This window comes from Marmota flaviventris, chromosome 13 (assembly GCF_047511675.1).
Source record: "Marmota flaviventris isolate mMarFla1 chromosome 13, mMarFla1.hap1, whole genome shotgun sequence".
Taxonomy (NCBI): domain Eukaryota; kingdom Metazoa; phylum Chordata; class Mammalia; order Rodentia; family Sciuridae; genus Marmota; species Marmota flaviventris.
Window position 1 is genome coordinate 77805659 of NC_092510.1, and position 14672 is coordinate 77820330.

Below are 14672 nucleotides of genomic sequence, written 5' to 3' on the forward strand. Positions count from 1 at the left end.
CAGTCAGTCTGGTGGTTTGACCTCTGATGCTCTTCATTTCCCAGTCTACATTTCTCTCTTGTAGGGAACTGACTCAGCCTCAGTGCACAGAGCATGGTGTGAAGATTAGTCTTTGCCACTGCAGCAATAGGTGAGTGGCTGGGCACCTGGCTGCTCTCACTGCTCCTCATGGAATTGGAAAGATTTGGTTAGAAGCTTCACTTCCCTTGGTATCAAGACGGGTGGGGACATCTCTCTGCAGGACTGTATGCCACTTCTGCTTTCAGCTGACAGGAACAAAATTGTTCAGAGGCCCTTCCTGGATCCAGGCTTTCCAATTATTACCCACCTAGTCTGAACCAAACTCTTTTGTTTTCCTGTTTGTGCCCTTCATCCCATTTCTTGTACATCTCAATGCAGATTTAAAAAGAATTTGTGGGAAGCCATTCTCGCACGTGATTGGGCACCTCCTGGATTGGGTGTGAGGCGCTCTGGCTAAACTGTGTCAGAGCTTTCCCCACCATCTCCAGGTGCTAGAGCCTGTCCGCGTGGGGGTGTGACTGACCACTGACCCTGAGGCCAATCACTGACCCTGACCTTGGAATGCTGCCCCCCTCGACCTTCATTGGATGGAATTTTCCCCTGAATTTCTTGTTTCCCAATAAAAGGCCACTCCCTGGTGTGCTCTCTCTCTCTCTCCTGCTAGCCCTGAGTAAGCCTTGCTGCCCTACTGGGTGGTTTGAGGTGTGAGCCAGAGAGGTGAGAGCCGTCTCGGACCTGGTCATAGAAAAAGGTAATTGAGTCTGTATGTTTATTTTGATCTCACTAGTTAACTTTTATGCCACGAACCTCTTTAATGAAACCAGTGCGCTGGTTGCATGGTGGAAAGAATTAATTGAGGAGCTGGGGTTGTGGCTCAGCCTAGAGAGCTTGCCTACCATGTGCGAGGCACTGGCTTCGACTCTAAGTACCACAAATAAATAAATAAAATAAATGTCCATTGACAACTAAAAATTATTTTTTAAGAAAGATTTTATTGAGTGCAGACTGTATGGCAGGCCCTGTGCTGAGGATACAGATATGGGTAAAAGAAGATTCGGCCCTCAAGAAAATCACAGTAGAGTTGGGGAGACTCATAGGTAGACATTTAGAGCACTGTAGAATAAATAGTTCCTCATACCCTCTCTCCGGCTTTTGTATCTGCTGTTGCTTCCCACTAGAATGCCCTTCCCCCGACTCTTGCATTACTCATCCTCCCACTTACTCAGGTCACTACTGAGAGAAGCCTTCCCTGACCTCCCTATGGGAAACTGAACCCTCCCAATTCTTAAATCCTTTACTCCATGTAATTTTTCTATTTATCACTTATAATATCATTCATACGTTAATTCTTTTTGTCAGTCTTCCACACAAAGATCGTAAGTTAATGGGAGCTGGACCTGAATTCTAGACTGAATTCTCAGTTTGCAAAACTGGTACACAATAGGTACTCGATACTTACTTCTCTTTAATGTATTCGTAAGTGATTGCCCAGTTCAACTTTTGAGCATCTCAAGTCATCTAAAAGGAGGATGAGGTCTCCTTGGGGAGAAACATTTTCAAGCTTACCTGCATTGCCCCCTCAGGACGGACTGAGCAGGTTCTAACTCCCTACCAATAACAAATGTATTTTACTCAGCACAAGCTGTACAACGCACTTCATATACATTATCATCAATATTAAATGCAATATTCAATCCTCATAAACCTCAGCGCAGCCTCTTTTATTTTACAGAAATTCAAACAGGCTCAGGGACAGTGACTTGCTAAAGATCATTCTCGTAGCAAGGAGCTGGTGGAGACAAGCTCTCTATGAAAGTTCCACTTGGCTCCCCAGCCCCTTATTAGTCCCATACCCACATTTCTGCTGCATCCCCCTCCTAGCCCCTTTCCTCTCACTGGACAGCTGGGCCTGGTTAGCCCGGAGGTCTCGCCCAGGCTTGTTAGTGTGGGGAGATGCTTCAGGTGCGCGTGGAATGTAGAGTGGACTGATAAATCTCCGGGACAGGGCTTTCCCTCCCGACGGCCCGGCTTCTGGATGCCCAGTGGCCCATGGCAAGGCCTGCAGAACTCGCGCTCGCGGAATTAAAGGGATGGGGAAAGGGAGGAGAGGCTGCAGACGTGCTCGTGAGGGCGGACGCACCCCTCTCCCTGCGGCGCAGACCCCAGGCACCTGAACTCCGGCGGCCGGCCGTAGCGCGCAGGCGCGAGCACTCCTCCCCCCCCCCCTCCCTCCCTCCTGCGGGCCGCCCTTTCACCCTGGCAACCGCTGCGCGGCGACGCGCGCGCGCTGGCTGGGCGCGGACGGGCGGGGCCGGGCGGCGCCGGTGCGGGCCGACGCGGCTGCGGCGGCGGCGGCGGCGGCGGCGGATAGCGGTCACGGCGTGGCCGGCCTTCTCCGCCTCCTCGCGCAGTTCCTGTGGCCGGCTCGAGCCAGCAGGCTTACTCCTCGCCATGGACTCCCAGAAGGTAAACCGGGAGAGGAGCGCGGGGCCTCCAAGGCGGGGCGGGCCGGGCCGGCGATGGGTGGGCGGGGCGCTCTGGGCCCGGTGGGTAGTGGGCGCCGGCGCTCGGGGCTTCTGCGGCTGAAGGCGAGGCCGCTGGGCCTCGGTCCTGGACGCGATCGAACCGCGCTCGCGGGGATGCAGGAGCCGCGCCCAGTGACCCCGGCTGGCCTCTTGATTCTCGAGAAGACGCCAGGAGCGGTCCCTATCTTTCAATCACTTTCTGCAGCGCTGGGCCCCTTTTATTCCTGCCAGCGTGCTAGGGAGAATGTTTCCCGCCCCAGCAGATGTGGAAACCGAGGCACAGCCTGATTTGGGGGTCTCCCTGCTGACGCCGAGCTAATGCTCTTTCTTCGAACAAGTCCCCTTTTTTGGCACAATGCAAGCTCTTTAGGTCAGGGACCCAGACTCCTTTGTACCCCTCCCCTCCCCTCCCCGTGACTTGTTCATAAGCAGGTCACTGTTTGTTAATTGAGGGAAAAGACAGTTGTCAGGGTAGCCGCCCCACCCTCGTTGACCAATTGGTGTTGCTTATCACAGTTACCTAGTTGTGGTTGTGGAATGTTTCATACTTTCAGAGTAAGTTGAGAAAAAGCATATATAGAACTAGCCTTTTGACTTAAGTAAAAATGTTTAAACAACATAGCCAGTATGTCAAATGACAACTGAAAGTGAGTTTTTTAACATTTCGTCATAATCCTTGTATAGAAATTAACTGCCTGTTTCTCTTTGTTACAGTGTAATTGAAATATAGTACAGTATAGGAAAGAAAAACAAGCATTATCAATAATGCGGCAGGGAAAAACAAGGACATATTTTAGAGACCATTCTTTTCTATTATTAGGTAGAAAACACGGGAAAAACTTACTAGAACAACTTTCTATGATTTTGCATGATTTCACCTTCTTGAGAGTGGGGGGGCATGAGAGAATAGTGCCATGTGTTAAGCATTAACTGTTATAGTAGCTAACAGATGTGTATGTTAACAAATGTGTTCATTATATGCATTTGTCTTGAAACCCAGTTGGATGTATTCAATTATTATTTCCAAGGATATTAGTAATTTTAAAAATTCCATATTATGTGTTTTGAATATGTATAAGTTTAAAACATTATCTCTGCCTAAATTTGTAAAATATCTCACAGCTTATTAGATAAAAGTCATATGATACTTGAGTGGACAGTAGCAGAGGTCAAATAGAAGAGTAAAGACTTGGGAAGTTCAGAGAATTGGGTTCCAGGGCACTATTTACTGACTGTGATATGGAGCAAGTCATGCACTGGTGATTAATTTATTTTCTCATCTATTCTGTAAAAATAAAAGTATTTCATAGTGTTATTGTAAAAATTTGATAAAATAATCCCTTAAGAAACACACAGCATTTTAAAGTTTATGAAGAATTAGTCCTGAAAAATTCCATTTTTGTAGGAAAAAAATTGTTTTAATGTGGATCATCTTAATTATCAAGGAATGTATATTCCTTTTGAGGAATCAAAAGTTGGAGGTTATGACTCTTGCTAGGTCATGCTGCATGTTGATAAGTTATTTTGAACCTATCTGTTATCATTTCAGATTTATGTATTTATTTACTTTTTGGTGTACCTAGAGGGTACCATGTGCAGTTTCTCAGAGATGGCAAAGAATTAGCTGTTTTTTTAAAATTATTATTGGTACTGATATGCCTTATTGAGGATAACTTTGAGAATCACTTCTCAATATTAGAAAATATGTTAAATTTCATTGGTAGCATCAAGAGAATTTTTCTAATCTAAAAACACCCTGTTGTTTTATAGGTCACAAAGAGTATCTGGTATTCATGCTTGTGAACCATTTAATTGTTGAATTTAAGCTTCCTTTTCTCATAAACTACTGCAGAATCAATTACTTGCCTCAAATAGTAATGAACTAAACTGATTATTTTTTTTGTCTTTAAATGAGACAGCAGTACACCCCAGCATGAGTTTAAGAGACTATTTCCTGTTATAAAATGTTTTTACAGTAGCAGTAATAGTACCTCATACTAATAGCAGTTAGTATGAGGAAAATGGGTGCTGCAAGTGGCAAAGGAAGAGGATGCCCTGGATATATACCTGTTCATTGTAAGGTGTTGGGACTTAAGAAGATGACTCCGGAATCAGGTTTTTAGTGGTGCCTTTTATGGGCTATGTTAGCTTAGGTAATTTGTTCTTTGTTTCCATTTCCTCATCTATAAAAATTGAGATAACAATTTTATACTTAATCCTCAAAGGGTTATTTAAGGATTGTGTTCATTTTTTAAAACCTCTTAGTGCCTAGCATAAATTAATACTGTTAGCTATTGTTATTAATTTTATAATCCCAACCTCAAAATAACTTTGTTCTTTTCTGATTCAGTTTATACATCTTTAAAGCATGTTTTCTGTTTTTTGTATTTGTAAGAAATTATTTGGTGGTGCAAAAGAAGGGTTGTTAAATCCTAATTGAAAGAGGATTGGAAGTTCTGCCTCGTGTAATCTGACAATAAAGGTTAAGTTAACTGGACAGTCTTATAGAAGCTTGATGATGGCTAGTCAGCAAATGGATTAGCTTGACCAGCTGCTTTTTTGTCTGTGAAAATGACTTGGCCTTCAGTGTTTTGTTAGCAACAGATGCTCTGAATGAGAGGAGGAAGAAAACGTAATTGCCTTGGGTATGTAAGGCATACTGTTGGATATAGAAAACCACAGTATTATTTCCCAGAAATAAACAAAGGGATTCTGTTTATATTGAGTTTCTGGGGCACTTTTGTGAACAGGATGTGTTATGGATAGGTGGCTTTGTTTGATGATCAAACCTTTTGATTATGTCTGTAAGAGGTTTTAAGATAAAATCCCAAAGGTTTCTTTACCCAAAGAAATGTGCATGTTCAAAGGAAACATTGAAACAAGACATTTGCACCTTTCTAAAACCTTGGAGATTGTAATTCAATAGTTTAAGTTAAATTTTTATGTAGATCACTCATATTCATAGGAATCATTGTTTCTAGGAAAGATACTTTAGGAATAACTGAAAGGGTAGAAAGGATAGGGAAAGAGATCCTAGAGGAAGTAAGTTACCAAGAGCATACATTGTCATTTAGTTGTGCCAACTTTTTGTCTGTGTATTCTTAACTTCCTGCTCCGAAAAGGATAATGACAGGTGAGGCTTTACTGTATAAGACTGGACAAAGCAGTGAGGAGCTGTGGTGCATGCCTGAAATCCCAGTGACTCTGGAGGCTCAGACAGGAGGATTGCAAGCTCAAGGCCAGCATCAACAACTTAGTGTGACACCCTGTCTCTAAATAAATAGGATTATATATTATAGCTCAGAGGTAAAGTACTCCTGGGTTAAATCCCTGGTACAAAAATAAAAACCTGGACAAACCTAGACTGGGAGTTTGAATTAAGCAGAAATTTTAAAGCCCAACAATCTGCAGCAAGTAGCATATTACACTTGCCTTCTATATCCCAGTTTTCTCTTCTATCCTGATTTTTTATTTATTTTTTTGCCTTCACATTGTACCATAGCAATTCAGACATTCTCTCCAATCCAGATAATTAACCAGCCATACTATATTCCAGATACCTCTCAGTAAAAAAAAAAAAAAAGTTTCCTGAGGAAAAGGAGGGGAAAATTTTTTGAGTATTGTTTAATATCCAGTATTGTGGTAAACTGCTTTAAACTCTCACAATAGCTCTTGTTTCTATTGCACAGATATGGAAAAATGAAGCTTAGAGAAAACAGCTAGCAAGTGGTATTTGGGTTCAAACCAGATCATTTTTCACAGCCCAAGCTTTTTCATTACTACCCTTGCTTGAACTCTTTGCTTTTAAATGCTGGTAGGATTAATTAAAACTGCTAAAATGTTAGCAGGGATAAACTTGTACAAAGTAGTTGTTTTATTTTCTAAGCTAGTTTAAGTCTAGTGAAAAATAGTTGGTAGGTGATATGGAATGTTATTTAAATTGAAACCAGGAATTTGGTCCTATTTGCTGCCCCATATAAGATCCCTAGTTTTTCTGTAATGTATATCTATCTTCCTTCTCTGTAGCTCTTTCTTTTTTGAGGGTTGGTCTTAGCTTTCTAAAGCTGAATTGGGCAGTTTTTAAAATGAAATAGGGAACAGAATTTTTTTTTCTTTTTGTAGTTTTAACACAATGCTTTTTTTCAATGCTTGGCTGAATGTAAGCAGGATTATTCATGCAGCAAACACATATTGAATGTTTGCCATAGTGATGGATATTCTACTCTGACCTAGGGTAGACACTGTTGTGAAGTTGGTGCATTTGTATCCAGCCTTCTTTTGTATGTTTTCACTCTCAGCATTTATTTCCAGTCTCAAGATTCTGATAGAATCTGAGTTTTTGATGTTTATTAACTGACAGTTAATTATATCTTGAATTTGTAAAAAAAAAAAAAAAAAAAAAGTGTTAGCACAGCCAGTGTTTGCTATTCTGTTCCATTATAAATAATAAATGTTTATTGTAGGAAAATGGGAGATAGAGATAAATTAAAGTAAAAATCACCCATAATTCTGCCATCCAGAGATAATTACATTCAACATTTGTATTACAATCCAGTCTTTTTGTATGCATATAGAAATTTAAAAATTATAGCATCATAATGCATATTGCTTAACAACTTGCCTTTGACATATTTCACAAACGTTTTTCCATGTTAATACCATTGTACAACACTTTCAGTGATTCAGCAGAATTTGTGTGGATGTATTACTAGATTTTATTTAATCATCACCCTTGTATATTGATCTCAACCTTTTATTTTTTTTATTTGTTTTAATTAGTTACACATGACAGTACAATGACCTTGACACATCATACATTTGAATCAGATGGGATATAATTTCTCATTTTTCTGAGTGTACAGGTTGTAGAATCATATTGGTCATGCAGTCACATATATACACACAGTAATAATAATGTCTATTTCATTCTACTGTCCTTCCTTTCCCCCATCCCCTCCCCTTCCCTCCCATCACTTCTCTCTACCTAATCTAAGGTGACGCTATTTTTTTTCCTCACATCGTCATACATGTATTTTGTATAATGATGAGGGTCTCTTTCCACCATCCATGCAATTCCACTTCTCCCTCCCTTTCCCTCTCATTTCTCTTCCCTATCTAGAGAGAATCTTCTTCCCATGCTCTTCCGGGAGGAACAGCATTCTGAGTCACCTCCCCCCCTTATATCAGAGAAGACATTTGGCATTTGTTTTTTGGGGATTGGCTAACTTCACTTAGCATAATCTGCTCTAATGCCATCCATTTCCCTGCAAATGCCATGATCTTGATATTTTTTAGTGCTGAATAATATTCCATTGTGTATAAATGCCACATTTTTTTTATCCATTCATCCACTGAAGGGCATCTAAGTTGGCTCCACAGTCTAGCTATTGTGAATTGTGCTGCTATAAACATTGATGTGGCTGTGTCCCTGTAGTATGCTGTTTTTAGGTCATTTGGGTATAGACCGAGAAGAGGAATAGCTGGGTCAAATGGTGGTTCCATTCCCAGCTTTCCAAGGAAATCTCCACACTGCTTTCCAAATTGGCTGCACCAATTTCAAGTCCCCCCAGCAATGTATGAGTGTACCCCCCCCCCCCCCCCCCCCCCCCCCGCATCCTCGCCAGCACTTGTTGTTTGACTTCATAATGACTGCCATTCTTATTGGAGTGAGATGGTATCTTAGAGTAGTTTTAATTTGCATTTCTCTGATTGCTAGAGATGATGAACATTTTTTCATGTATTTTTTGATTGATTGTATATCCTCTTCTGAGAAGTGTCTGTTCAGATCCTTGGCCCATTTGTTGATTGGGTTATTTGTTTGTTTGTTTTTTTTTTTTTTTTTTTTTTTTTGGTGTTTAGCTTTTTGAGTTCTTTGTATACTCTAGAAGTTAGAACTCTATCTGATGTGTGAAGGGTAAAAATTTGTTCCCAGGATGTAGGCTCCCTATTCACCTCACATATTATTTCTCTTGCTGGATCTCAACCTTTTAATGTAATAAATAACACTGAGATGGACATTCTTTTTTTTTTTTTTCTTTTTTTTTGGTACTGGGGATTGAACTCAGGGACACTCATCACTGAGCCACATCCCCAGTGCTATTTTGTATTTTATTTAGAGACAGGGTCTCATTGAGTTGCTTAGTGCCTTGCTTTTGCTGAGGCTGGCTTTGAATTTGTAATCCTCCTGCCTCAGCCTTCTGAACCGCCGGGATTACAAATGTGTGCCACCATGCCTGGCAAGATGGACATTCTTGTAGCCAAGACATTGCCTACATTCTTAATTATTTTCCTAGAAGAATTTTTGTAGAAGGAAATTACTGAGTTGATATACATATGCTTCAAAAATGGTTTTGGATACATATTGTAAACTTGCCTTTCACAGGGCATTTTATTACTATCAGCAATCCCCAGAGTGCTCCATTTACACCACTCCTCTACTTTCAGAATATATGCCTGTTTAACTTTCTTGAGTGTAACACCCAGTTCAAAGGCCGCTGCACATGATTAAGGCTCTGTCTTCAGTTCTATCATACTGTTTCCTCCAATCCTGAATGGGAGACTACCTCCTCATTTGGCTTGATATCTTACAACTGAGCTCAGGATGGAAAGGCAATATTTCCCACCATTTTTTTTTTTCACTAGCTAGCATTAGATTGTTTTTAGGGGATAAATTAGATGGGCAGAGTTGATTATTGGTTCATTCTTGATTATATGGGTATTCAGGAAATGCTCACAATTGATTGTTAGGTATAGCTTTACGCCTGTAAACCATTTATGATTATCAACTTCCTGGATTTCTTAGTTCTATTTTTTACCTTCTGATTTCATTACATCTGGGAATGAAACTCCTGTTAATTTTGTCATAAGCTGATAAGATTTTTGATTATCTGGCTTATCTGATGGATAGTGCTTTTTAGATTTCGACTGTCACCTAATTCAAAGGAGATGTCTGTGGTGTGGGGTTATGCAAGTGACCTCAGTCTAGTGGCAGTTAGGCATTGTCCAGGGATATTACATGCTGATTTCATTGATCCCTTTGCTCTAGTTGGTGGAATCCTATGATTATTTCTTGTAGTCTCCAATAGTGTAAGCAGCCAAGGTTAGTATAAAAGCAGAGGCTTTGGAGGCAGTCTCCTGGATTTGAACTGTGACTGCCAACTGATGACTGTGTGACCTAAGACAAGTTTCTTAATTTTTCAAACCCCCCAAAAGTGTGAAGGCTGTTGTGATTTAAAAAAAAAATACTTCATATTAGTAGCTCAGCACAATGCCTAACAGATTGAAAGTGCTTAATAAATAATTGCTGATTTGGCTATAATAATAGTTAGACCCCCTTAAATTGTAGATCCACTGGTGGTGATTGTATACTTAACTGTCTGAAATACTAACATAGTATTTGACTCAGAAATCTTCGGATTTGCGTAGATGCTGGTGGGAAACCCATATGTCAGAGTGTTTCTATAATGATCACTTGGATGCTGATTCAAGGTATAATGAACGGTAAACCTGGATGTGAAGGTTTTTGGCAACTGACTCTAAAAATAGGAAGTGTATGCATCATAACTTCAGGGGCGTGTTACATTCAGTTTTTGGATAAGTAGTCCAAGTTGGCAGATTTTGTTAGATGCAGCAAAATTAAGACACAACATTTGAATTCCCACATATTAGGCTAAAATCAGTAGAACAAATGCCATTTCAAAATGATGAACATCATTTTGAAACATCATCTTATTCTGAGACTTATAAGGTGGTATTTCTATAGTAAGGTTGTATAGTTTGGATCTATAATGTCCCCTAAAGGCCTGTGACATGGTTGCGAGGTATTGGAACCTTTAGGAGGTGAGTCCTAGTGAAAGGGCTTCAGGTTATTGGGACACATATTTGAAGGGGACAGTGAGTCCCTAGCCCCTTCCTTTCTTTTACTTCCTGGCCAACAGGTGACCGGCATCCTCTTCCTTGGGCTCCCACCATGATGAGGTGCTGCCAAAGGCCCACAACAATGAGGCCAACCAACCACGGGTTGAGACCTGTAAAACTATGAGCCAAAATAATTTTTTTTCTTTAAGGTAGTTTGTGTTACAATCTGTTTTGATAGTTCCAGTTTTTTCTAATCTTGAATTAAAATCTTAATCCTTTTGGTGTTCTTATATGTTCTAACATCCTTTTAATGAACCTTTGATCTTTACCATATCAGTTAGTACAGTGTAATAGTTAAGGCTGTTAATTGCCATTACTTGAATTCTGGCTTTGTGACATATTAGCTCTGAATATCTGGGCAAGCTGCTTAACCTCTCCATGCCTCAGCTTCCTCATTAGAAAATGGGAATAATAATATCTTACCTCATAGAATTCTTGAAAAAAAATAAATGAATTAACAGTATGTAAAGAACTCAGGATAGTACTTGGCACTTGAGAGTCTAAAAATATTCTCATTTGTTCAGTCTATTGTGTTTACTTCACATGATTAATAGAAACTATAAGTATAACTTTTTTAAAGTCTTCCCTTTTGCAGAGAGTGCCTTATGACTTATTTGTCCCAGATTACTTTGATCCATGCCATGGGAATGTTTGCAATTGTGCTTGACTGGAGTGTATAAAACCCCTTTTTTCTTGTTGGTGTAGCAGTTTCCTTAGTCTGAATCCATAGTCAGGCCATTGAGAGGCTTAATCTTGATGAAGTGGCTTTTTTGAGGTTCTGGTAATAGTTCTGCATGACCAAAGCACAGTGGCCAAGATAGCCTGTGCATATGTCCTCTGGAGACCTGTGTCCTGTTTATTTTAACTGTGGTCTAGAAAAATTGGCATTTGTCAGACCTGTATCACCTAGAATTTCTAGTTACAGCCATCTGAAGTCTTACAAAATATAATTATCTAGATATGCCTCAAATAATTTGTACTACCTTTATTCATCTATGTTTATCACTTTATCCATCAATGTTTGGAAGGTAATGGGAGACTTGAGATCTGATAATGAAATCTGACACCCTTGTAGTCATCCTTTCAGGTTAATAGAATCTCAGGGAGTGGATGAAAGTTGTTTTCACAATGGGTGCTTTCCTTCACCCATGAGGCATTGGTAAGTGACACAGATGTCACAATGCGCTCATTTTATAAGTGCTTTTTTTGGAACTTATTTTAATAGCATATTGTGTATGTTTTAGAATAGTGGTTACAGCATAGGAACTGATAAATGTGAGAGCTCCCAGGTAGGAAACAAAGCTTATAAGAGAAACAGCAGGCTACTGGAAGTGGAATATAGCAAGAAAAAGTAAGTCTGTTGTGAATTGAAGCAGGCAAAGTAAGCAAAGCAGATTATGTAGAGTCTTAAAGATTGTGTTAAAAATTTTCTGTTTTATCCAAGGAACAATGGAAAGTCATTGAAGAATATTGAGCAGGAAGTATGATGGTATCCTATGACCCTAGCTGCAGTATAGAGAACTGATTATTGGGGAGAAATAATATATAAGAGGCCTCTTAAGAAATTTTACTATAGTATGGGTTGAGATATGATAGTAACTTGTACTATGATAGTAATAGATATTCTAGAACTGTTTAGGAGGTAAAATTAATAGAACTTGGTGGCTACATGTAGAGCACAAATTAGAGGAAAGATAATAAGGGTGAAGTCTAAAGTTTTAGCTTGGCAGCTGGTAGTGCCATTTATAGAGGTAGAATTCTGGAGAATGACCCAGGCTCAGTGGGGAAGGCTATGGCAAGTTGACTTTGAAGGGCTTGTGAGACACCCAAGTAGAGATTTCAAGCAGGCAATTATATTAACATGGTCTGGAATTCAGAGGAGAGGCCTCTGTGTAATGGCCCTATATCTTATCATACTCTGTGCAGAGTTTATATCACATATATTGAGACTTCTGGTTTTGGCTTTCACCTTGACAACTTCTCAGTCACTTATGTTTCCATTATTAAAGCTGTGGATTAAACTCAAAGCCCTGGAGGGATAGACTTGGATAGAAAACTCATTGCATGACAATTTTCTCTTTCTCTTAAGTTTATGAATTCAAGGAAAAACATTCATATACACACACGTAGGTGCACACGCGCACACACGCGTATCTATTTGATATCTTCCCTGGCATGTTGCCTGCCATATTTAGAAAATACTTTTTTTTTAAATGCTGGATTTGGTACCTATCCAGTCTGCCTCTCCTTGCATATTCCTAGATTAGGCATATGTTATCTCTATGTGTACTCTTCTCTGACTCCTACCACCACGCAAGCTAAGTTAAGTTTCTGAACTCACTCATGCAATCCTTTTAAGTTTTTATAAGTTTTGGTGTTGGTGAGAGTTTGTCTTAGCTATTTTTATTACTTGTACAGTTCTACTGAGTTCCAAGTTACTTAGTTCTTATTATCTTCATGCCATTTCCACACTAAATTTAGTGAGTCCCCATTTCTTGGAACAGCCAGAATGGTTGAAGCCCTGTTCCTCTTCAGAGTTTATTTTTCAGCCCTCCCAATGAATTTTCACTATTTTAGAATACTTAGCTCTTGATTACATCTTTTGCATTTTGCTCATCCTCCCACAACAATAATAAGTTAAAGAGAAAGTGGATTCAGAGCTTCTGGAGCTCTTGTTAGCACTGTACCCTGGGGAACTTTCAGAACACTGCCCTTTTTTTCTAGTAAGCATAGAAAAGTTTAGGATGAAGGCACTTTATCTGCATTCACTACCAAGGTCATATTGGTTTCTTTGGGTTTCTGTCTCTTATTGATCTGGGTGGTTGCTTCTTTAGTAGTTTATAAAGCACTTGGTGGTAGCTTTGAAAATATATGTGATAGTACCTGGGCATGGTGGTCCATGTCTGTAATTCCAGCAGCTCAGGAGGCTCAGGCAGGAGAATCCCAAGTTCTAGGCCAGCCTCAGCAATTTAGGGAGACCCTAAGCAACTTAGACCCCATCTCAATATATAAAAATAAAAGGGCTAGGGATGTAGCCCAGTGGTAAAGTACCCCTGGATTCATTCCCCAGTACCAAAAAAGAAAAAGAAAAAGAAACCACGTGTGATCTTAAATGCTAGGGCTCTATAGCCCTCTACTGCTGGCTTATCTATTCTTACAACTTCTCAGTGGTATTTTATAGCCGAGGCTTCAAAACTCTTCCCTCCTACATAGTATAGTGCAGTCCTCAGTTGCAGTCTTGTTTGTGTCATCTGCCAACCTTGGCATATTTGTAGTTTTACAGAAAATTTTGTCTAAGCAAAAATATTAATGAGCAATATAAACTTTATAGGCAAGTAGAGTGTATTTGTCCCTTGTGTTGTGGTGTTTAGAAGAATCTTAAAGGAGAGTTGCTTTTGCCCCAATTTAAGAATCTGGGATAACATAGAACCTAAAGAAATTCAAGTCTTCCAAGAAAAAAGTTCAGAAAACATTTAGGTTGTTTATTTTTAAGTGCAAATTCGAAATGATTGAGGATCTTTGCTCTATTGCCATTCTTAGAAATATATGGACTGGGGCTGGGAATGTGGCTCAAGCGGTAGTGTGCTCACCTGGCATGCGCGGGGCGCTGGGTTCGATCCTCACACCACATAAAAATAAAATAAAGATGTTGTGTCCACCGAAAACTGAAAAAATAAATATTAAAAAATTCTCTCTCTGTCTCTCTCTATCTATCTATCTATCTTTAAAAAAAAGAAATATATGGACTGTTTTAATGGTATAATAAGTCTGTAAATCTGTATTGTCAGGCTGGTTCTAGCCACACGTGGTTTAGAGCACTTAAAATGTGACGAATGTAAACTGAGAAATGTTGTAAATTGAAAGTAGACATTGGATTTTGAAGAGGTAGTACCCCCATTTCTTAAAAAGAAACTCATTGAAAATTGTTCACTTTTGTTTTTGAGTTGGCGGTCTCATTTTGTTGCTTAGGCTAGCCTTGAATCCCTGGACTTAAATGATTCTTTTTCTGCCTCTCAAGTAGTTAGGATTTACATGCATGCTCCACTGTACCCAGCTAGGTAGTTCATTGTTAAATGTTGATTAGAAATGATAATATTTTGAATCTCTTGGGTTAAGTATAATATTAAATTAATTTCACCAGTTTCTCATTTATTTTTTGTTGTTACTGGGAATTGAACCTAGGGACACTTAATTTTGAGCCACATCCCC

General features: G+C 39.7%; 1 protein-coding gene across 5 annotated transcripts in view; it reads left to right on the top strand.

Moving 5' to 3' along the window:
* Positions 1 to 2351: 2351 nt before the first annotated feature.
* Positions 2352 to 14672, top strand: part of Fsd1l (fibronectin type III and SPRY domain containing 1 like) — a 67382-nt gene continuing 55061 nt past the window's right edge. For all 5 annotated transcript variants that reach the window (XM_071600803.1, XM_071600806.1, XM_034636755.2 and 2 more), the window contains exon 1: positions 2352 to 2487. In XM_071600803.1, the coding sequence (XP_071456904.1) occupies positions 2473 to 2487 (15 nt within the window). In that variant the 5' untranslated portion in view covers positions 2352 to 2472. The remainder of the gene's footprint in view (positions 2488 to 14672) is intronic.